Consider the following 21,905-nt stretch of genomic DNA (forward strand, 5'->3'; position numbering starts at 1 on the left):
CCTCCTCCCCGAGGTGCGGTCTCCCGGCCTGGCCACGGCTCCGTCCACCACCCCCTCCCTTCACGCCCTGCTGGGCGGAGGGTTGGTCACTTTCTTCACTTTCCCAGGACCCTGCTGTACTATTTCTGCCCTCCGGGCACAGGACATCTTTCCCAGGAAGCCTGGGGGAAACGGAATTCCTTCTGTTAGCTAGTGGGCTGGGAGGCACCTTGACAGGGATAGGGGGTGTGGCCAAGCCCAGAATCCGGGGGCACCAGGGTCACTTCTCAATTCTTCCTAGCTCCTATAGCTTAACTTCCATAAAGTTGGAGAATGCACAATACAACTTAAAAAACTTGTTTTATTGATTGATTTTTAGAGGAAGAGAGAAACATGGATTTGTTGTTCCACTTATTTATGCATTATTAGTTGATTCTCGGATGTGCCCTGACCAGGATCGAATCTGCAATCTTGGTGTACTGGGACAATGCTCTAACCAACTGAGCTACCTGGCCAGGGCCACAATCTTCACAACTTTTTAAGTTCACAGCCATCTAAGTAGAAACCTACATCCTTACTTAGGGGCCCAACACCTTAAAGATCAGAATTCATCATCTGGTCCCTGCAATCCTCAGCACAGGCTTCTTCAGAAAAGGAAAAAAAGAGGCATTTCTGTGAAGGGATTTAGATTCCATAATTTAATGTCTATATAGTGACAGCCATGGGAGTAAATACACAAGATCTTTTGTATTAGTTAATAAAAAAGATGAAAATCAGAAGCAACAAATGGAAGACCATACTGCTCATGATACATCAGCTACATGGTCAGAAAACTCATTCCTAAAGAACAGTTGCTGGTGTCATGGAGTCTTATTGCATTCACCAGGGGCAGGAAGGTATCGTAAGTCCCAATCCTTAACTGGGACTCCTTTTGTTACTTCCTTTGGAGCCAAAGATGGAGGGAGAAAGGAGATTTTTTTGTGGTTTTTACTTTTATTCTTTTATTTTAGAGAAAGGGAAAGGGAGAAAGAAACTATGATCAGTTGCCTTCCATATACATCCTGACCAGGGATCGAACCCACAACCTGGGTATGTACCCTCACTGGGAATCAAACCCACAACCTTGTGGTGCATGGGATGACGCTTCAACCAACGGAGCCACATCAACCAGGGCAGGAATTCTTCTTTACGACCTCATGACTTCTTGAGACAGATCAGTCCAGCCAGATACAGAGCAAAGAATCTTTGCATCCCCACAGGCCAGTTGCTGGTATCCATCTTTATATTTTTTAAAAATGTGGAAGCCTCAAGGGGTATGGAGGATAGCAAGAAGAATGGCTGCCTTTGCCCCAAATGCATTGGAGGGTGGGGAGGACACTATCTGGGCTCATCGGGATCCTCTGCATTCTGAGAATATCATGCATCCACACCACTATCTTTGGAGGGGGCTAGGTGATCGAGTTACAGCTCTGATTCCTCTCTAGGAAGAGAGAGTGAAGATGACTGGGAGACACAGTAGCAATGAGATGGGGTAGAAGAGGACAGGATAACAAATCCAACTGGAAAAGGGGTTTGAGAAGGAGTGGGGGGAGGAAGTATGCTAGGCACACACCTCCAGTGGGTAGAGGAGGTTCCTATACTTGAGACCTCCATTCTCTTGAAATGTCCAGGGTTGACCCAGGTAGAGACATTACCTTCTCCTGGGGATAAAACCTCAGGGATGGGCAGGCATGAAGAAAAGAAATTTAACATTGGGAATGAACCTTAGACCCCTGGCCTATCATCCCAGCCTACGAAACTGTCACTCCTCCAATGAAGGATTCCAGCGCCAGATGGGGTGTGTGGTCTTGAGGAGCAGAGCAGTCAACTCCTTCACCTAGCCTTGAACACTCTGGCCATCTCTGGGCTCCTGTGTCCAGAAGTACAGAGGTGAGGATGGAAGTGGGGTGAGGGAAGACTGGAGAGAGTAGTCCATCCTTGACGGAGACTTTCTCCAGTTTTCTGCATAATCAATCACAAGAGTCCTCTTAGTTCCCGCCTCCATGAGGTGCCAGCCTGCTGACCACTCTCCACCCCACCTGTGTGTAAGATTGGCCATATCTCATCATGTGTGCATGCCTGCACCCACATCTGTAGTATCTTGAAAGTCTTTCATCCCAGGGCCTACCAGGAAGCAGGTATGCCCCAGTGAGTTCTATAAAGTTATCAGCAAAACTCAGTCACTTAGTGTTCATCCCACAGAACAAAGTGCATCCAGAGTAGTTGCTTGAGCCAGTTCCATCTGTCCAGTCAGGTCCTGAAGACAGCAAACAACCCCCTCCCGCCAGATTCTTCTACTTTTATAGAAATAACAGAACATTTTACAAAAATCAAGGCACTTGGGAGAGAATCAACAGTAACACTCTAATGAAGCGAGCAGACATGTTGAAGGGGAGAAAGAGAGGGAAGAAAACTGGACAAAGGGGAGAAAAGATGATGTATTTCTGAGGGCCAGGAAGAGCCTACTCAATAAGATGGAGTTATTTAGAAGGAAGGAGCCTGTAGCCTGAATTTAGCAGAGGAAGAGAAGAAGTGACCAGAATCTCCACAATTCCCCCCAAGGCTCTCAGAACCCCACCACCTTGAACATAAAGTAGCAGTGACCACGGAGTCTCTTAGGCAAAGATGTTGGTAATAAAATCCAGGAATCGCTTAGCATACTGCTCAGGATGGACGGTAGAGATCTCTGCCCCAGCCTACGAGAAGAGGTATGGAACATGGTGTCAGGCCATCCCACCACTCTTCCGCATTCCTCATCCTCTATTCCACTCCCCACCCTTTCCATACCCAACACTTCATCCTTCTGTCACCCCACTGCTCTGGCACAAGAGACTCTTCCCAAGGAATAGTCAAGATAGGAAAGGAAAGGCCTCCGGGAGCCCTCACCCCATGCTTGACAGTTTTGGCTGCATGAGCTGCTTTCTTCTTGGCATCATACTGCGTCAGGATGTCAATGAGGCCCATGAAATACACCTCCTTCTGGGGGGCCCCTGGAGAGAGTAACCAGCAATGAAGAGCAAGTATAGTCCCAATTCCCTTTCCCCAGGAACCAGTCAGATCTTTGAAAAGCTAACCAGCCTCTCCATCCAGCACCCCAGTCTGTCCTACAAGGACTACCCTCCCCACCCTTAAAATTTCCAGGATCTCTCTTACCTTCAGCACTCCGGATGGCGTAGACATCAATGAAGGATTCAAACTCTCCAGGGCCCAGGGGCCGATGAGAAAGCATGTAGCTGCCAATACCCTCAGGGGAGGTGCCATAGGAGCCCACCAGAGCAGGAGGTCCAGTCAGGCCACAGTCCCCATCCCCCTCTGACTCCACCTCCCGTACAGGCCCCTCCTCCTCTGGTTCAGAGCCACGAATTATGTCATGTATGCCCAACAGAAGGCTGTAGTCCATGATCTTCAGCTGCACTAGGAACTGAGACCCCAATGACAAATCAGATACCCTGAAACTCCCTCCCCAATCCCAGGTACCACCCTTATACCTCCCACAACCCCTGAATTTCTGGGGCCCTCCTGGGAAAGGAAGTGTAAAAATTGAGGGTTGGTAGTATACCATTGGCCTTTAGTACCTAAATGTCCCAGTGTCTAAAATCATCCTTTTAGCTCATTCCAGCCACCCCCTCCATGCATCACTTCTAGGGGGTTTTCATGTCTCATACCCAACTCCCTAAATACAGAGAATCCAAAGAATAAAGAAAAGGGGAGGAGTTCCCTCATATTCTGAATGGAGAGACAACTACCCTGAGGGGAGCAAAAAAAGAAAAGAAAGCCATTTCCCAGAGCACCCCAATCATCACCTCCACATCTCTCTTTAGCTTCTCTAGAAATATTTTCTTCTCCTCTTCACCAATATAAACTTTCTGGTTCTTGTTGAGAAAGTCCATATCCTTAAGGGTAGGCAATTCCTTAACCTGAGAATAGGTAAAGGGATATTTTGGGAATATATATCTCTTCCCCAAAGGTCTCAGAAAACCCTGCTCTACCCAGGGCTCTGTCTCTAACTCAGTGATCTCCACATTGGGATGCTGACTCAGAGTCTGTTCTCGCCTGCAATGTTTTCCCCAGACTCAGTCACTCCAGTTGTACCCCAAATCACATCCTACTACTTTCTCTTTATGGTTTTCGCCCTCCAACGACTTTTCTTTCTTCTTATTAAGGAAAAATAGCTGCTTGAATAGGAGAGCCCAGAGTGGGAGGTGGAGGTTAAGCATTTTGCTCTTCAAGTCTGATATCCTCACCCACCCCCAAATCTTGCATAGGGAATAACCAATGACAAAGCAGCCATTCCCACTTTCCATTCCACACAATCCAGGGATTGGGACAAGTTTACATATCTCTTCTTTTCATCGGTTTAAGATGAGAATCAATAGCTGGTAATCCCTTCCTCTTTATCCTAAGAAGATCCCTTTCACCTGCCTTCTCCCATCCCTCACCCTAAAATTAGTATTACCTTTTCTTTATCGCTGGCTTCCCGGGACACTAAGGAGCCCTGTGGAGAGACCCAAAGACCAAGTTAGCAGAAGTGGCTAAAAGAAGAGTCAAGATCCAGCTCCTAAGAAGAGTATTCAAACCCATAGCATTCTTTCCTTTAAAATAAAACATCTAGAAGTCTCCCTGGCCCTCCCCACTCTCAGGCCACCAGGAGCCTCCCCCTCCACCCTATCTATACTCTCTGTACCTTGAGGTCATACTTCCTGTGCACAGGAAGACGGTGGCTAAACATGTTGCGCATCACAAGCATGTAGCTGTCTTCATTGTCCACGCTAACTCGGTACATCCCCAGGAACTGGGGCAGCAGCGTGTTACCATGGCACTTCACAATGTACTGGGTAGAAGAGAGGAAGAAATGGGAAGAGATTGAGCAGCAGGTATACAATCAGTTTAGGGATGGGCATTCAAACACTATCATTCCAGACTGAGCAGAAAACTTCAAATGGAGAGGTTACAAGGTCAAAAGTGGTGGGAGCTTTCTAAAGATGCCCCTGGTCATCTGTGAAGTTTCTGAATACTCATCTACTCAGGTTAGTCATTTGCATAACTAGACATTATATAAATTATTAACTTTAAAGTACCTTCTCTTATTTCATATTTATCATTCTTTCAGATGGGGAATGTAGGTGTCATCCTTATATTAGACCTTCTTTATATGCAAATGGTCAAAGAATTAGAAATTACATCTGTTTATCAACAAATTGATTTTATCCAGATCAATGTTTCTTGGTGGGCTAGATTCCCCTAGTAAAAATGTTTGCTTGATGGCCTATCCTTTGGATTCTTAAAAAATTATTCCTTTTTCATCCTGGCTGGTGTGCTCAATTGATTTGAGTGTAATCCCATGCACCAAAGGATTGCAGGTTCAACTCCTGGTCAGGGCACATACCCAAGTTTCGGGTTTGATCCTCAGTCAGGGCACATACGGGAGGCAACAGATTGATGTTTCTCTCTTACATCAATTTTGTCTCTCTCTTCCCCCTTTTCCTTCCCCTCTCCCTAAAATCAATTTTAAAATATTATTCCTCTTCTATATATTTTTTTTATTGATTTCAGAGAGGAACGGGGAGAAAGGGAGGGAGGGAGGGAGGGAGGGAGGGAGGGAGGGAGAGAGAGAGAGAGCGAAGAGAGAGGGGGGAAGAGAAACATCAATGAAGAGAGAGAATCATTGATTGGCTGCCTCCTGCATCCCCCACACTAGAGATCGAGCCGCCCGCAACCCGGGCATGTGCTCTGATTGGGAATCGAACAATAACCTCCTGGTTCATAGGTCAATGCTCAACCACTGAGCCACACCAGCCAGGCAAAAATTATTCCTCTTTCAATGCTTCTCTCTCTCAGTATTACTACCTATTTCTCTTCATAGCCAACCTCTCAGAAAAGTAGTCAGCAATCAATCCACTTCCTATTTCTCATTCATACGTCAAACCAGTGAAGTCAGATGTATACCCTCATTTCTCCTCTGAAATCACTCTACTCCTCCTTCCTCCAAATACCTGTTGCCAAATTCAATGAATATCTAGTAACTATCTTGTATCAACTGAATGGCACTTTATACTACTGACCAGTCTCTCCTTAAAACTCTTCACCCTCAGTTCCCATTAGACTGCTCTTCTGATTCCCCTCCTCTCTGTCCTCAAATCCTGTATGGAACGAAGTGGGGCATAATTACAAGTGTCCATTGATCCTTAGTCTTCTTTAAAGGATCTTTTCTCTAGTTGCTCCTTAAGGTTCTGTCCTCAACTTTCTTTTCATTTCACTCCACACTTCATTTCAATAATCTTATCTATACTCATGGCTTTAATTACCACCTCTTCACCTATAACTCTCAAATCTAGATTTCTACTCTAATCCTCTTTCCTGGACTCCATTTCCCAAACACTTAATGGACAGTGATATCTGGATCAACTGCAGAAACCCCAAACTCAACATGTCTAAATCAGAACTGTCTTCCTCCAAAAACCTGTTTCTTTTTTCTGCTTCCAAGTGTTAGTGAATGAGCTTCCTGTCCCCCCTAACTGGGAATTTAGAGGTGCTTTTGCCTTAATTCCCACAACTCTACCTTTCCATCTCCATTGCCATTGTTCCTCCAGGCCCTTGTCATGTCTCACCTAGACAATTATAATTACATCCTAACTGGTATCTCCATTCCTAATAGTCCTCCCTCCAATTCATTCTCTAAAATGCTGTCACATGGATATTTCTAAGTAACATACATATCACTCTCCTGCAAACCACCTTCAGGATCAAGTCCAAACTCTGTTGTTTATAAAACCCTTCACAATCTGGGTTCTGCCTAACTATTTTTTCACAATACCATATCCCAACCACATTGAATTTCTTGCAGTTCCGTAACCCTAAATTCTCTCATGCTTCTGTGCCTTTACAAGTGCTGTTTTCCTTTGCCTAGCACATTTCCCAATGGTTAGTCCCTACCAGTCTTTCAAGAATCAACTACTGTGATACCCCCTCTAAAAACAAAAGTCTCTTTGAGATGGCCCCTGTGAGGCTGAGACGGCCCCTGCGAGGCTGCACCGGTCCCTGGGAAGCCGAGAAAAATACCACATGATCTCACTCATTTATGGATAATAAAGACCATTATAAACTGAAAAAAAATTTTTAAAAATAAAAAAATTTTTAAAAAGTCTCTTTGAGCCTCCCAAGTATATTTCCTTCCGCCAGTGAGCTGGGATGCTCTTCCTCTGCACCCCCTGGAGCATTCTGTACCTACCTCTACTATTGTACACATTTTGCTGCGTGCTAATGCTAACTTACTGGACTCTGCCAATAGATTAAGAGATCCTCAAAGGCCATGACCATTTCATTCACCTCTTTCTCCACAGCCCAACACAGGGTCTAGCAATGAAAAACATTCAATATTTGTTGGATAAAACAAATATTCCTTTTAGAGTTTTTCATTTATTCCTTGTTCATTGGTCTTAGTGAGATTTTTTTTCTTCATTAGAAAGACATTCAGGAGGAAGCAAGATGGCGGCGATATAGGCAGACGCGTCCCAGGTCTTGTCCCGGAGCAAACGGAGTAAGCAGCTGAAACTAATAACACCCACCCCGAATTGGCAAATTTACTCAGCTGGTGAGACGGCTTGCAGCCTGGAAGGGCAGACCTCCCCTGGAAAGGTTAAAAACCAGGGATCTGGGCAGGAAAGTTTGCCAGACCTGAGCCCAGAGGGTCGGAGGGAGACCGCATGGCAGACAGCCGCGTCTCTTGGGACAGACACAGACCCTGACCAGGGTAAGGAGTTCCGCGGGTTTGCTGGCGCCAGGAGATTTGAGATTTGGATTTTGTGATTGCGGAGAACTGAGACTAAAGGGGGCATCCTGAGGAACTGATCAGACCATGCAGTGCCCATAAGAGAGGAGCGTTTCCCAGACCGTGCAGTGCTGGTAAGAGGAGCGTTTCCCAGACCGGTAAGAGAGGAGCGTTTACGCGGCCGGCCGGCGTTTGTCTGTTTCTTTGTTTTCACTGAACCCTGCTCATAGGACAGTTCGGATACAGACACTCACCTGTGCTGAAGAGAGGGTGAAGGTGCAGACGAGGGGAATCTGGGGAGAGGCTGAGGAAAGAGGGGGAGCCGGAGGAGGTGGCAGCGAATTGAGTGCTGAGACACCCCTGGGCCCAGGACTGGGGCAGCCATTCCTCCAGAGGGTGGAACTCCTCCCCCCAGCCCCCCAGGCAAGGAGCACAGCCACACCCAGATTCCACCCTGTATGAGATAAAGGACTAAAACAAGCTGATTAGTCCCTGGGAGTTACCAGGGTCTGGCCTATAGAGGGATTTTCAGTCCCACCAACAACACAGAGCAGGGTAAGGATTAAAAAAGGATAGAGAAGCTGTATAGCCTCAGAGGCCAACCCAAAAACACTGCCACCCAGAGGTTGAGCCACAAACTGACTCTTAGGGGAATACAAATTAAGGCAGACTGGATCACAAATACGGCCTGCTTTAAAATCAGGACTGTGATTTACAACACGGAGGAACAGTGTAATGCAGGCAAACTCAACACTCTCCTAAATACCTGGCAGGACTAAGGCGAACCAGGCTGAAGAGTAGAAGAACCGAAAGACCATCACTACTGCAAATTTTTTCTTTTTCTTTTTCTTTTTAATTTTTTCACCTTTTTACTAAGAAACCAATTTTTTTTTTCTCTTTTTCTTCTTTTTCCATCACCTGATTTTACCCTTTCAATTACCACATTTTTATTTTTAACCAGTATTATTACTCCTACCATTTTACCATTTTTTAAAGTGCCATTTTATTTTCTCTTTATTTTCTTTTGGGATTAGTGTTCTCCATTCTATTTTCATCGTTCCTTTAGCATTAATTTTCCCTATCTCAATTCCACCTCTTTGCTAAAACCCTCTTCCTTACTTTTCCCCTTTTGGTGTCCTGTTTCTCTTACCCTATTCCTGCTCCAGACTTTCCCAATTCCCTCTTTTTACCCCCTGTCTAATTCCACCCTACTTATATATCCTATTTCCAATCTACTGCTCTAAATCCTTATACACCTATTCTTTATCCTTCTTCACTTTCCAACCATTTTTTTTCTCTCTTATCTTTCTATTGTTTTCTTGATTGTTGAATATATTGGGCTTTTTTTTTTTTTTTTTTTTAATTTGTTTGTTTGTTTTGTTTTGTGTTTTTTCTTCTTTTTTAGGACTGGTTGTGAGGTTGTTTTTCTTTTTCTTTTTCTTTTTCTTTTTTTTTTCTGCTGGTTTTTCCCTTCCCTCCCCCACCCCACCCCAGTTATTTTTGTGCTTCTGTTTTCCCTTACCCCTCTGGATATTATTGGTGGTTTGTAGTTTGCATTCATCTCCAGGGATCTGTTGCTGGAATTTGTTGAGATTAGTGGCAGTTCTATTGGAGTTTGCTCCTCATACGGGGAGTCTCTTCCCCACTTCTACTTCATTCTCTTTTTTCGCTCTCTTTTTTTCCCCCCTCTTTTTTCCCAATTCTATTTTTGCACTCCTTTTTTGTTTGTTTTTTTCTTATTTTTCTTTTCTGTTCTCTCTTTTATCTTCTTCTCTTCTTTCTCCCTTATCCCCTAATTCTCTTAATTCGGGTGGTCACCTTTATTTGGAGTTATTAATATTGTGAATATACTTGTGTTCAGTGCCTGGTACGTTGTGCCTTGCTCTGTTGTATTTTGTGCCTTTAAATCAACGCAGCAGATCCAAGCAACAGCAGCCCCCTGATCACCGCAGCCTCCTGATCACCACAGCCTCCTGATCACCACACCCTCTGTCTGTGGAACAGCAACTGTACGTGAAGCCTCCCCCCACCAGCCAGAAGAGCCAACACAGCTGTGAACAACACCCACCAGAGGAGCTGCTGCCAACTGGAAAGCAGCTGCTACCGCAACCGTCTGAGCAGCAACCACAACCCAAGGAGCCCCTGCCACCCAGGGAGCAGCCACTGAACACCTCAACATCTACATATGTCAGCGAGATCAAACATGGGTAGGCAAAGAAACCCCCAAAGGAAAGAAAAGGAGGACTCGCCAGAAAAGCAGCTAAGTGAGACAGAGATATGCAACATGACGGAAAAAGAATTCAGAATAAGGTTCCTAGAGTACATGCACCACATGTTCAAGAAGCAAGAAGAAACAGATGAAAAACTCAACTACTTATGCAAGAAGCTAGAAGAAACAGATGAAAAAATCAACAACTTAAGTAAGTCCCAAGAAGAAATGAAGAGTGACATAGCTTCAATAAAAAACTCCATTGAAAGTATCAACAGTAGACTGGGAGAAGCGGAGGACCGAATTAGTGAATTAGAAGACAAGGAAGCAAAACACACTCAAACTGTACGGCAAATGGAGAAAAAAATTAAAAGACAGGAGGAGAGCCTAAGGGAGCTTTGGGACAACATGAAACGAAACAACATACGAATAATAGGGGTGCCAGAACAACAGAAAGATGAACATGGATTAGAAAACCTATTCGAAGAAATAATATCAGAAAACTTCCCTGAGGTGGGGAAGAAAAAAGTCACACAAGCCCAGAGAGTCCCAAACAAGGTGAACCCGAAAAGACCCACACCAAGACACATCATAATTACCATGGCAAATGTTCAGGATAAAGAGAGAATCTTACAGGCTGCAAGAGAGAGACGGAAAGTAACATACAAGGGATCTCCCATTAGATTATCAAATGATTTCTCAACAGAAACACATCAGGCCAGAAAAGAATGGACGGAAATCTACAAAGTGATGCAAAGCAAAGGACTGAATCCAAGAATACTCTATCCAGCAAGGCTATCATTCAAAATTGAAGGGGAAATAAGAAGCTTCACAGACAAAAAAGGGCTAAGGGAGTTTATCACCACCAAGCCAGCCATGCAAGAAATGCTAAAGGGACTGGTGTAAAAAGAAGAAATATCAAGCTCAGAAAGAAAACAGCCACACACACACACACAAAAAGAAATGGCTACAAACAAATACCTTTCAATAATAACTTTAAATGTAAATGGACTAAATGCTCCAACCAAAAGACATCGAGTGGCTGAATGGATAAAAAAACATGACCCATACATCTGCTGTCTACAAGAGACCCACCTCATTAGAAGGGACTCACACAGACTGAAAGTGAAGGGATGGAAAAATATCTTTCACGCAAATGGAAAGGAAAAGAAAGCTGGGGTAGCAATACTTATATCTGACAAAGTACATCTCAAAGTGAAGGCCATAACCAGAGATAAGGAAGGCCACTTCATAATACTAAAGGGATCAATACAACAAGAAGATATAACCCTGGTAAACATATATGCACCCAATGCAGGAGCACCCACATACATAAGAAAACTTCTGGAAGATATCAGGGGAGAGATCGACAACAATACAATCATAGTAGGGGACTTTAATACACCACTGACATCACTGGATAAATCCGCTAGACAAAAACTCAGCAAAGAAACAGCAATCCTAAATGACTCACTAGATCAGATGGACTTAATTGACATCTTCAGAACACTTCACCCCACAGCTGCGGAATATACATTCCTCTCAGGTGCTCATGGGACATATTCAAAAATAGACCACATATTGGGTCACAAGCAAAGTCTCCACAAATTCAAGAAGATTGAAATCATAAAAAGCTTCTTCACAGACCACGATGGCATAATGTTAGAAATAAACTACAATAAAAACAACCCAAAATACTCAAACACTTGGAAGCTGAATAGCATGTTATTAAATATTGATTGGGTTACCGATGACATCAAAGAAGAAATTAAAAACATCCTGGACACTAATGACAATGAAAACACAACAATCCAAAACCTCTGGGACACAATGAAAGCAGTCCTGAGAGGGAAGTTTATAGCTCTACAGGCCTATCTCAAAAAACAAGAAAAAATGGTAGTCAATCATCTAACTCTACAACTCAAAGAATTAGAAAGAGAGCAACAAGAAAACCCCAGAGTGAGCAGAAGGAAGGAGATAATAAAGATTAGAGCAGAAATCAATGAAATAGAGACCAAAAAAACAATACAGAAAATCAATGAAACCAAGAGCTGGTTCTTTGAAAGGATAAACAAGATTGACAAACCCCTAGCCAGGCTCACCAAGAAGCAAAGAGAGAGGTCCCAAATAAACCAAATCAGAAATGATAGAGGCGAAATAACAACAGACCCCACAGAAATACAAATGATTGTTAAACAATACTACGAGCAACTCTACTCCAACAAACTGGACAACCTGGAGGAAATGGACAAATTCCTAGAAAAATACAACATTCCAAAACTCAATCAGGAAGAATCTAAAAACCTCAATAGGCCAATAACTATGGAAGAAATTGAAGCAGTCATCAGAAAGCTTCCAGCAAACAAAAGCCCAGGGCCAGACGGCTTCACAGGGGAGTTCTACCAAACATTCAAGGAAGAACTAAAACCTACCCTCCTCAGACTACTACAAAAAATTCAAGAGGAAGGAACGCTTCCAAGCTCATTCTATGAAGCCAGCATCACCCTAATACCAAAACCAGGTAAAGACATCACAATGAAAGAGAATTACAGGCCAATATCCCTCATGAACATAGATGCCAAAATCCTCAACAAAATCTTAGCAAATCGGATCCAGCAGTACATCAGAAGGATCATACACCATGACCAAGTAGGATTCATCCCAGAGATGCAAGGATGGTACAACATCCGTAAATCAATAAATGTGATACATCACATAAACAAATTGAAAGAAAAAAACCACATGGTCATATCAATTGATGCAGAAAAAGCATTCGACAAAATCCAACACCCATTTTTGATAAAAACTCTCAGAAAGGTGGGAATAGAAGGATCATACCTCAACATAATAAAAGCCATATATGACAGGCCCACAGCCAACATCATACTCAATGGACAAAAACTAACACCATTTCCCCTAAGAACAGGAACAAGACAGGGATGCCCACTCTCACCACTCCTGTTCAACATAGTACTGGAAGTATTAGCCATTGCAATTAGGCAAGAAGAAGGAATAAAAGGCATCCAAATTGGAAAAGAGGAAGTAAAACTGTCCTTATTTGCAGATGACATGATATTATACATACAAAACCCTAGAGACTCCATCAAAAAGCTACTAGACTTAATACATGAATTTGGCAATGTAGCAGGATACAAAATTAACCCCAAGAAATCTGAGGCATTTCTATACACCAACAGTGAACTTTCAGAAAGGGAGATCAGAAAAACAATCCCATTTACCATCGCACCAAAAAAATTAAGATACCTAGGAATAAACTTAACTAAAGAGGTTAAAGACCTCTACTCAGAAAACTACAGGACGTTGAAAAAAGAGATAGAGGAAGACATAAACAGATGGAAGAACATACCATGTTCTTGGATTGGTAGAATCAACATCATTAAAATGTCCATACTACCCAAAGCAATCTATACATTCAACGCACTTCCCATTAAAATACCAATGGCCTTCTTCAAAGATCTAGAACGAACTCTCCAAAAATTCATCTGGAATAAAAAAAGACCCCGAATAGCTGCAACGATCCTGAGAAAGAACAAAGTAGGTGGGATCTCAATGCCAGATATCAAGCTGTATTACAAAGCCACTGTTCTCAAAACTGCCTGGTACTGGCACAAGAACAGACATATAGATCAGTGGAATAGAATAGAGAGTCCAGAAATTAGCCCGAACCAATATGCTCAATTAATTTTTGACAAAGGAGGCATGAACATACAATGGAGCCAAGATAGTCTCTTCAATAAATGGTGTTGGGAAAATTGGACAGACATATGCAAGAAAATGAAACTAGACCACCAACTTACACCATACACAAGAATAAACTCAAAATGGATAAAGGACTTAAATGTACGACAGGAAACCATAAAAATTCTAGAAGAATACAAAGGCAACAAAATCTCAGACATATGCCAAAACAATTTCTTCACTGATACAGCTCCTAGGGCAGTTGAAACTAAAGAGAAACTGAACAAATGGGACTACATCAAAATAAAAAGCTTCTGCACAGCAAAAGAAACCATCAACAAAACAACAAGAAAACCCACCTCGTGGGAAAACATATTTGCCAACGTCATATCTGATAAGGGCTTAATCTCCAAAATTTATAGGGAACTCATACAACTTAACAAAAAGAAGATAAACAATCCAATCAAAAAATGGGCAAAGGATCTAAATAGACACCTTTCAAAAGAGGACATTCAGAAAGCCAAGAGACATATGAAAACATGCTCAAAGTCACTAATCATCCGAGAGATGCAAATCAAAACAACAATGAGGTACCATCTCACACCTGTCAGAATGGCCATCATCAACAAATCAACAAACGACAAGTGCTGGAGAGGATGTGGAGAAAAAGGAACACTTGTGCACTGCTGGTGGGAATGCAGACTGGTGCAGCCACTATGGAAGGCAGTATGGAGGTTCCTCAAAAAATTGGAAATGGAACTCCCATTTGACCCTGTGATCCCACTACTAGGAATATATCCCAAGAAACCAGAAACACCTATCAGAAAGGATATATGCACCCAGATGTTCATAGCAGCACAATTCACCATAGCTAAGATCTGGAAACAGCCTAAGTGCCCATCAGTAGATGAATGGATTAGAAAACTGTGGTACATCTACACGATGGAATACTATGCTGCTGTTAAAAAGAAGGAACTCCTACCATTTGCAACATCATGGATGGAACTGGAGAGCATTATGCTAAGTGAAACAAGCCAGTCAATGAAGGAAAAATACCACATGATCTCACTCATTCATGGATAATAAAGACCATTACAAACTTTTGAACAATAATAGATACAGAGGCAGAGCTGCCTCAAACTGATTGTCAAACTGCAGTGGGAAGGCCAGAGAGAGTTGGGGGGCAGGAGGGAGGGGAGTAAGAGATCAACCGAAGGACTTGTATGCAGGCATATAAGCATAACTAATGGACATAAGACACTGGGGGGTAAGGGAGGGTAGTGGTTTGTCAAGGGCGGGGGGGGGGGGGAAAGGATACTTATGTAATACCCTTTGTAATACTTTAAGAGGAAAATAAAAAAAAATAAAAAAAAAAGAAAAAAAAAAAAAAAAGAAAAAAAAAAAAAAAAAAAAAAAAAAAGAAAGACATTCAAGCAGTGTGTTTTTTCTTTCATTATTATTATCTTTTTTTTTTTAATAAAAAAATGTTTAATCGTCAACCAAGGATGTTTTTGTTCCTTTTTATTATTGATTCATTCATTTTTTACAGAGAGGAAGGGAGAGGGATAGAGAGTTAGAAACATCGATCAGCTGCCTCCTACACACCCCCTACTGGGGATGTGCCCAAAACCAAGGTACATGCCCTTCACTGGAATCGAACCTGGGACCCTTCAGTCCGTAGGCCGACGCTCTATCCACTGAGCCAAACCAGTCAGGGGTTATTGCTTTTTAGAGAGAGAGTAAAGGAGAGAGAGAAACATCGATGGGCCACCTCCCATATACTTCCCGACCAGGGATCGAACCCACAACCCTTTGGTGCACAGGACAACACTCCAACTGACTGAGTCACTGGGCTGGGGCCAGGCAGTGTTGTTATCACCAAAATATTCCACAAACTCCACATGGCAGGTTAAGCTCATCAGCCACAATAGCTCCCTAATCCTTTTTAGGACTGGATATGATCACGGCTTCTACTTTCCAGTTTATTCCAATTGTGTACTTATCCTGGTTTTCTCCCCAAACTGCATTTATTCCAGATAGTATATTTGGTGCTAAAACGTCACCCAATTATAAGTCTATAGTTTAGACTTTGATATACACATGCACTTTATGTATCAATCCATAGTGGTTTTAGATCGTAAGTACTAAAATGAGAAGGAACATGGTCTAAATTCTTCTATTTAAACAAACACAAATAGCTATACAGAGGCTCTTTTTTAAAAAAATTTCTAGTTTTTAAAAAACATATAATAAAATGAAAATAAAAGAAACCCACACCTGAAACTTATATGTTCATGTTGACCAATGTCACCCCAATCAATTTAATAAATTAAAAAAAATTTTTTTTTCAATTACAGAAACAAAAAAACATGGTGTCGAGTACTTCTTGGGGAGCAGAATAGGTTGTAAAGGAGGAAAAGGGATAGGAAGTCTCCCTGTGTGCTCTGGCAGCTAAGCTATGATTAGAGAGAGGAGGGAAAAAATAAGGCCTCACCTGGTGGTAGTTGGAGAGGTTGCTATGCATGTCAGCAATGTCCTCACTGGATACTTCTTTGATGACCAGAGTCCGATCATAGGAGATAAGGAAGCGACCATCACTGCCTTCACTTTCACTTGGGGGACTTCGGGTAAGAGATACCTGTGAGAGACACACAATAAGCCAGAGACTCTTTTCTTCCCCTTTTATATGGAGATGCAAGTCATAGGATAATGCTCAACTGAATATGTCTGAAAGTAGATAAAACCCAGGTTGAGCAGGGTTTCTTAATCTGGTGTCTATATAGGGACTAAAAGTGGTGCAAAAAACTTTTTTTTAATCCTCAGCTGAGGACATGCTTTTTTGGGGGGGAAGAGAGAGGGAGAGAGAGAGAGATAGAAAGAAACATCAATGTGAAAGTGAAATATCAATCAGTTGCCCACTGCATGCACCTGAACCAGGGATCAAACTTGCAACCTGGGTATGTGCCCTAACCAGGAATCAAACCCTCAACCTTTTGGTATACAGGATGACACTCCAACCAACTGAGCCACACCAGCCAGGGCCAAAAAAAATTTGTTGTTGTTAATCCTCACCTGAGGATATTTTTCCATTGATTTTTAAAAAATATATATATTTTATTGATTTTTTTAGAGAGAAAGGGAGAGGAATAGAGAGTTAGAAACATAGATGAGAGAGAAACATCGATCAGCTGCCTCCTGCATACCCCCGACTGGGGATGTGCCTGCAACCCAGGTACATGCCCTTGGCTGGAATCAAACCTGGGACCCTTGAGTCCACAGGCCGACGCTCTATCCACTGAGCCAAACCGGTCAGGGCTCCATTGATTTTTTTAGAGAGAGTGGGAGGGAGAAAGAGAAAGAGAAACATCAATGTTAGGGAGACACATTGATTGCTTGCCTCATAGGCCCTGCCTGGGGCCGGGAACTGAGCCTGCAAATGAGGCACTGTGCCCTTGACCAGAATCAAACCTGAGACCCTTCAATTCTTCAGTCCGAGGGCTCTATCTACTGAGCCAAACCCACCAGGGCTGAAATTTTTAATGTATCTACATTTCCCCCCCTCAAGGTTCATAGTTTCAGCAGATTTTTGAAGATGTCTGTGATAACAAGGTAAAGAATCATACTTGCCAAGGCTCTCATTTCTCCAAACATGGCTGTCACAAGGCTTCCCCAATTGTTAAGGAGAAAGGACCAACCTCAGCCCATAATAAACTCTCACCAAGTAATCCTGGTCATCAATGCCAAATCGATCACGGAGGTTCCTGAAGACCTGGGGACAATACTCCTTGAACTTGAAGTGACTGGGCAGATTTTCCCTGAAAAGGGGGTTTTCAAGGTTAAAAAAAACAACAAAGTAACAATATTACCTTACATTTATGGAGGGCTTGACAGTTTACAAAGCACCTTCCCATATATTACTTTATTTGATTCTCATAAAACCCTTGTGAGGTCCTTTAAAGGTATAATATCCCTATTTGATAGAAGGGGAGGCTATGGTTCAGGATAGTTGGGGGACCTGCTTAAGTCACCAGACTAGTAAATGACTTAAGTAGAATTAGGTTCTACTGCCCATCCAAACAGCAGCATTTCCCAAATCTCCATCAAGTAAGAGACATCTTAAAAGTGGCAATACGTGCCACTTTTCAGAATGGCATCTTCTGATACTAGGAGAGTTTAAAGAGATTTTTTTTTTCCCTAGGGAGTCCCTATCAGAAACTAATGGTAATGGCATCCAAATGAATTTACTCTATGGAATTGCTAGGCAGGAGACGAGATAAACTAGTACATACATATAAGGGTGTAGGGGACACTTATTTTAATGGTTTCTTTGCACAATAGTGAATTTGTGCACTGGGAAGGAGGTTAGACGATACAACTTGTAAGTTGCCTTCTAAATCTAAAACCTTCAACTCATTAAATCTTAATTCTTAAATTATTTATTCTTTTCTACAAAGACTGATGTGAGAAAGGTGGGAATTCCCACATACCTGTGGAAAAGGTGATTGTTGACCTTGATCTTGGAGCTGGCCTTAAAGTCATCTGGCAGCAGCATCACAGGGGGAGGCACCTGGCTGAGCTCATTGATCTGATAAGCCAAAACAAGAACGGGGAGTGAGTGAGTAGGGGTGTAGAGAACTACTCATACACTGTGTCTGGGCAAGAATCAGAAAAGGGCAACTCAAACCTCATTCTTTTAAAAAACACGGCTCATGCATTCACTTAACAGAGTGAGAGAGACTGTCTCTGAGCTCTTCTGCTGCCCAACAAGGACTGCAGTGAGCAACCCTCACACAGAGCCCCTCACACTCCCGCCCCCGAGGAACTTCATGCTCACAGCAGTCATTTTATATCAGGCAAACCCTGTAAGCAACTCAGGACTATTTTTAAAGCTTGAGAAATTCTAGAGAGAAAAAAATTTATCCTCAGCAGACCCAAGACAAACAGTTCCATGCGCCATTAAAAACAAAATAAAAGGCATTTTTAAAAGTACACAAGAGAGTTAATGGGACTCTGAGGGGTCAACAGCAGCAAGAACAAAGATGTCCATAGCCTTCAGGAGGCATCGCCTTACAAAGAGGACCAGTCCTTCCAGACCACTCTGACCCAGTTCTCTGCAGGAGGTCCCACCTGCCTAGGTGTAAAGTAAAAGAAGAGCAGCTGAAGAAGAGGGAAAGTCAAGCCAACCCACAACCAAAGGATGGATACATCACATGCTTCCTCAGCCTCCAGAATCAGCAGTCTGCTGATTCAGGGTGGAAAGGGGGTTCCTGAGAAGATGTGCCTTCTCCCCAGTGTTGCCACGGTATCTTTCACCCACCTTTAACAGTGCACTTATCATATGCCTAATCGCTAGTTTATGTAAATTCCCCATCTAGATTGTGAGCTCTTTCAGCACTAGGACCAGTGCTAGGTGCCTGCATCTCTGAGCTGCCTAGCTAGCAAAATGTTTGGCACACGGTGGTCTCCCAGTGTTTATTAAATGAATAAAGGGGATGCCTTGCCTATCCTTACTTGAGCATCTGACAGAGGTTATGAAGCGCAGTCTAATCTAAATCCCATACACTGCCGTGAAACCCAAATCCTCTTATCCTTGGTAGAAAAGGACAGATCACAGTCCTGCAGGGGGAAAAAAAAAAGCCACTTGAGATTCCCAGCCTAAAATTCAGCTATCGTACTTCATGTCCCCTCTGCCATCGGCTGTAATAACACAGGCTGAGTCATCACTAAGACATATGTTCAAAGAATTTCTCCATCCCAAACACTTGAAGTAAATGTGTGCTGGCTGGAAGGTAGCATGTTGAGGCTAAAGTATATAGACCTAGAGAAGCTGAGGCAGGTCTCATGTGTAATTCCCTCAATTCTTAGTAAAAGAAAACCCTTCTTGTTAAGCTTCCCAAAGGGATGGATGAGACACTTGGAAGGTACATATGAGAGGCGGCCCCACGTCCATCAGCCTTGCCCAGACCAAGTGCCTTAGACTGATAAGGCATTCCCACCCAGGCAGCTGGGAGCAGTCCACCCAGCCACAAATGCAAAAGGGAGCTGACCCCAGACAATATTTTAAACCATAAATTAAGAATGTGACAAAAACTATATTCTTCCTCAACCCCTTCCAACCTCCACAACCCTGCCATACTGTAACAATTCAAGGAAGCTGATTTATAAAATACTGCCTGTCACACGCAAGGTCACTGCATCCCTCCCACTCCAGGTCGAAGGGAAGCGTGCCATGGCTATGATTCCTTCACCTGAGGTATCCTCAGCAAAGGAGCAGCACTGGCCGACCTGGCCTACTCCCGGGTCCCAGGCACACCCTCTACAGCAGTTTCTAAAGTTCACCACCACGGTGTCCCCATGACCAGAGCTTCTCAGCCCGCTCTTTAGTCCAAGAGGACCCCCACTTACACCAAACACCATCACCCCAGCCAACAGTGGGAATGCAGTTCAGACCACAGGCTGAGTGCGCGCAACCACGAGGCTCAGGGAGGGGAAGCTTCTCTGAAATGCTGTACGTCGGAAGGGAAAGGAAAGGACAGCAGGATTAGAAGGTCCGGGAAGCCTGGAGCTTCCCGCAAAGCCAAGGTCCCACAGTCAAGGACGCCAGCTGGAAAGTAAGGTGGAAAGGGAAGTGAACGATCCCCCAGATCCAACTCCCCTCCCGGATCCAGCTCCCCTCCCTGCTCCCCTTCCACACCCTCTCGCCAAGACCTCGCCACCAGCCCAGGAGACCACGCCCCCTAAAGTCCTTCCGGCTGGAGCCGGGGCCGGCCGGTCTCCGCAGCCCGGGGCGGTGGCTGGACCCGGCAGGGAGGCCGGGAGCTGGAGTCCGGGCGGGGAAGGTGGAACTAGCGTGGATGAGTGAAGGGTGGCGAGGGAGACAAGTCTGCGGAGAAGGAAAAAGTCTAGAGTGAGAAGATACCGCTGGAGGCTGGTGAGCTGGGAACAGGGCAGCCCGGCGGGGAAAGTGGCAGCTCGAGGGGCACCGGAGACGGGAGCCCGGAGTCAGGGGCGCCCCGAGGCGCAGGAGCTTGAGGGGTTCGGACGGGGCTACCGGGGGGCCGGGGCCGGGTCTCACCGAGTGGGCTACGCCCCACAGGAACACGCCCACCAGTGGGTCAGCCGCCCGGAACACCTTCACCTTCTGCTGCACGAAATGCTTCTTCTTGGTTTTGGAGGCGAAGCCGAAACCCTGGCCGGGGGCCGCTGTACTCGCCGGTACGGTGGCCGGCGGGGCCGAGGAGGACGCCATGGCCTCCCGCGTACCCGACCCAGGGGAACCCGGAGCCGGCCGCGATCGGGCTCCCGACCCCGGAAGCGGTGCTCACCTGAGCCGCCGTCACGTGACCGGAGGCGGGCGCGCGGGGCGGGGCGGGGCTGGCTGGCTCCGCCCCCTGGCCCCGCGGGGCCTCACGCGCTGCGGTGGGTGGACTCACCTGGCGCCCGGGCGCCGCGCGGAGGCCGTGTCCCCGAGGTCGCGCGCGGCCCGCGGGCCCCTGGCAGGTCATCGAGGCCGCGGGGGTGCGGCCTGGGCTGCCTGTTCACTCCAGTCGGGAGCTTCTTTGCTGCAAAGTCGCCGCCTACTGGTTTTGCCCAGTTTCTAGGAGTCACCTCCCGGCTGAGGGTAACCCCAAAGCATTTAACGAAATAGAACCCTGAAATGATTTTAAGGCATTAAACGTGCCTGGTTTTAGAAGGGTCACTCTGCCTCGTTCTGGAGGGTGCCTGGAGTGCTGCCAAAGTCTAGGCACGAGATGGTGAACTAAAACAGTAGCTGTTATGATGGAAGGAAGGGATGGCATCTGAAGGTCTAGTTTGATGTCCATTTGGAAAATTCTTAGTGATGTGGGGGGTTTGAGGGAAAGGGAGACAGAGAGAATGAATCCCAGGCTTCTGGCTGAGGTGAAGAGAGATGGTGGCCACATGAAAAGGTGAAGTTTAGGCAAAAAGAGTTCAGTTTGGAGCATGGTAGGGGTACCTGAGGTCAATCGGACATATAGGCCCGCAGTTCGGCAGAATAGTCTGTGCTGGGGATACAGATTTTATTGTTGTGGAATCTGTGGGCGTGGATGAGATCTCTCAGAGAGGGCAAGGAAAGAACCAAGGGCTGGACCTCGGTGTAAACCAGTACTTAAGAAGCCAGGGCGGCTGGGTGACTGAGTGTGGACCCATGCACCAGGAAGTCACCGGTTCCATTCCCGGTCAGGGCACTTG

The 21,905-nt window shown here is 44.7% G+C and overlaps 1 protein-coding gene across 1 annotated transcript; it reads right to left on the reverse strand.

The window, feature by feature from the left end:
- Positions 1–320: 320 nt before the first annotated feature.
- PIP4K2C (phosphatidylinositol-5-phosphate 4-kinase type 2 gamma) lies at positions 321–21,027 on the reverse strand. Its single transcript, XM_070409876.1, has 10 exons — positions 20,770–21,027; positions 18,182–18,279; positions 17,413–17,509; positions 16,189–16,332; positions 4,703–4,849; positions 4,475–4,513; positions 3,822–3,935; positions 3,172–3,439; positions 2,905–3,008; positions 321–2,714 (listed from the first exon to the last, which is right to left on the reverse strand). The coding sequence occupies exons 1-10, from the start codon at positions 20,941–20,943 to the stop codon at positions 2,634–2,636; spliced, it is 1,266 nt and encodes a 421-aa protein (XP_070265977.1). The 5' UTR covers positions 20,944–21,027; the 3' UTR covers positions 321–2,633.
- Between the last annotated feature and the right edge of the window lie 878 nt (positions 21,028–21,905).

The sequence above is a fragment of the Myotis yumanensis genome, unplaced genomic scaffold (assembly GCF_028538775.1).
Source record: "Myotis yumanensis isolate MYYU_CA2020_CCGP unplaced genomic scaffold, mMyoYum1.0.hap1 SCAF_3, whole genome shotgun sequence".
NCBI classification, from domain to species: Eukaryota; Metazoa; Chordata; class Mammalia; order Chiroptera; family Vespertilionidae; genus Myotis; species Myotis yumanensis.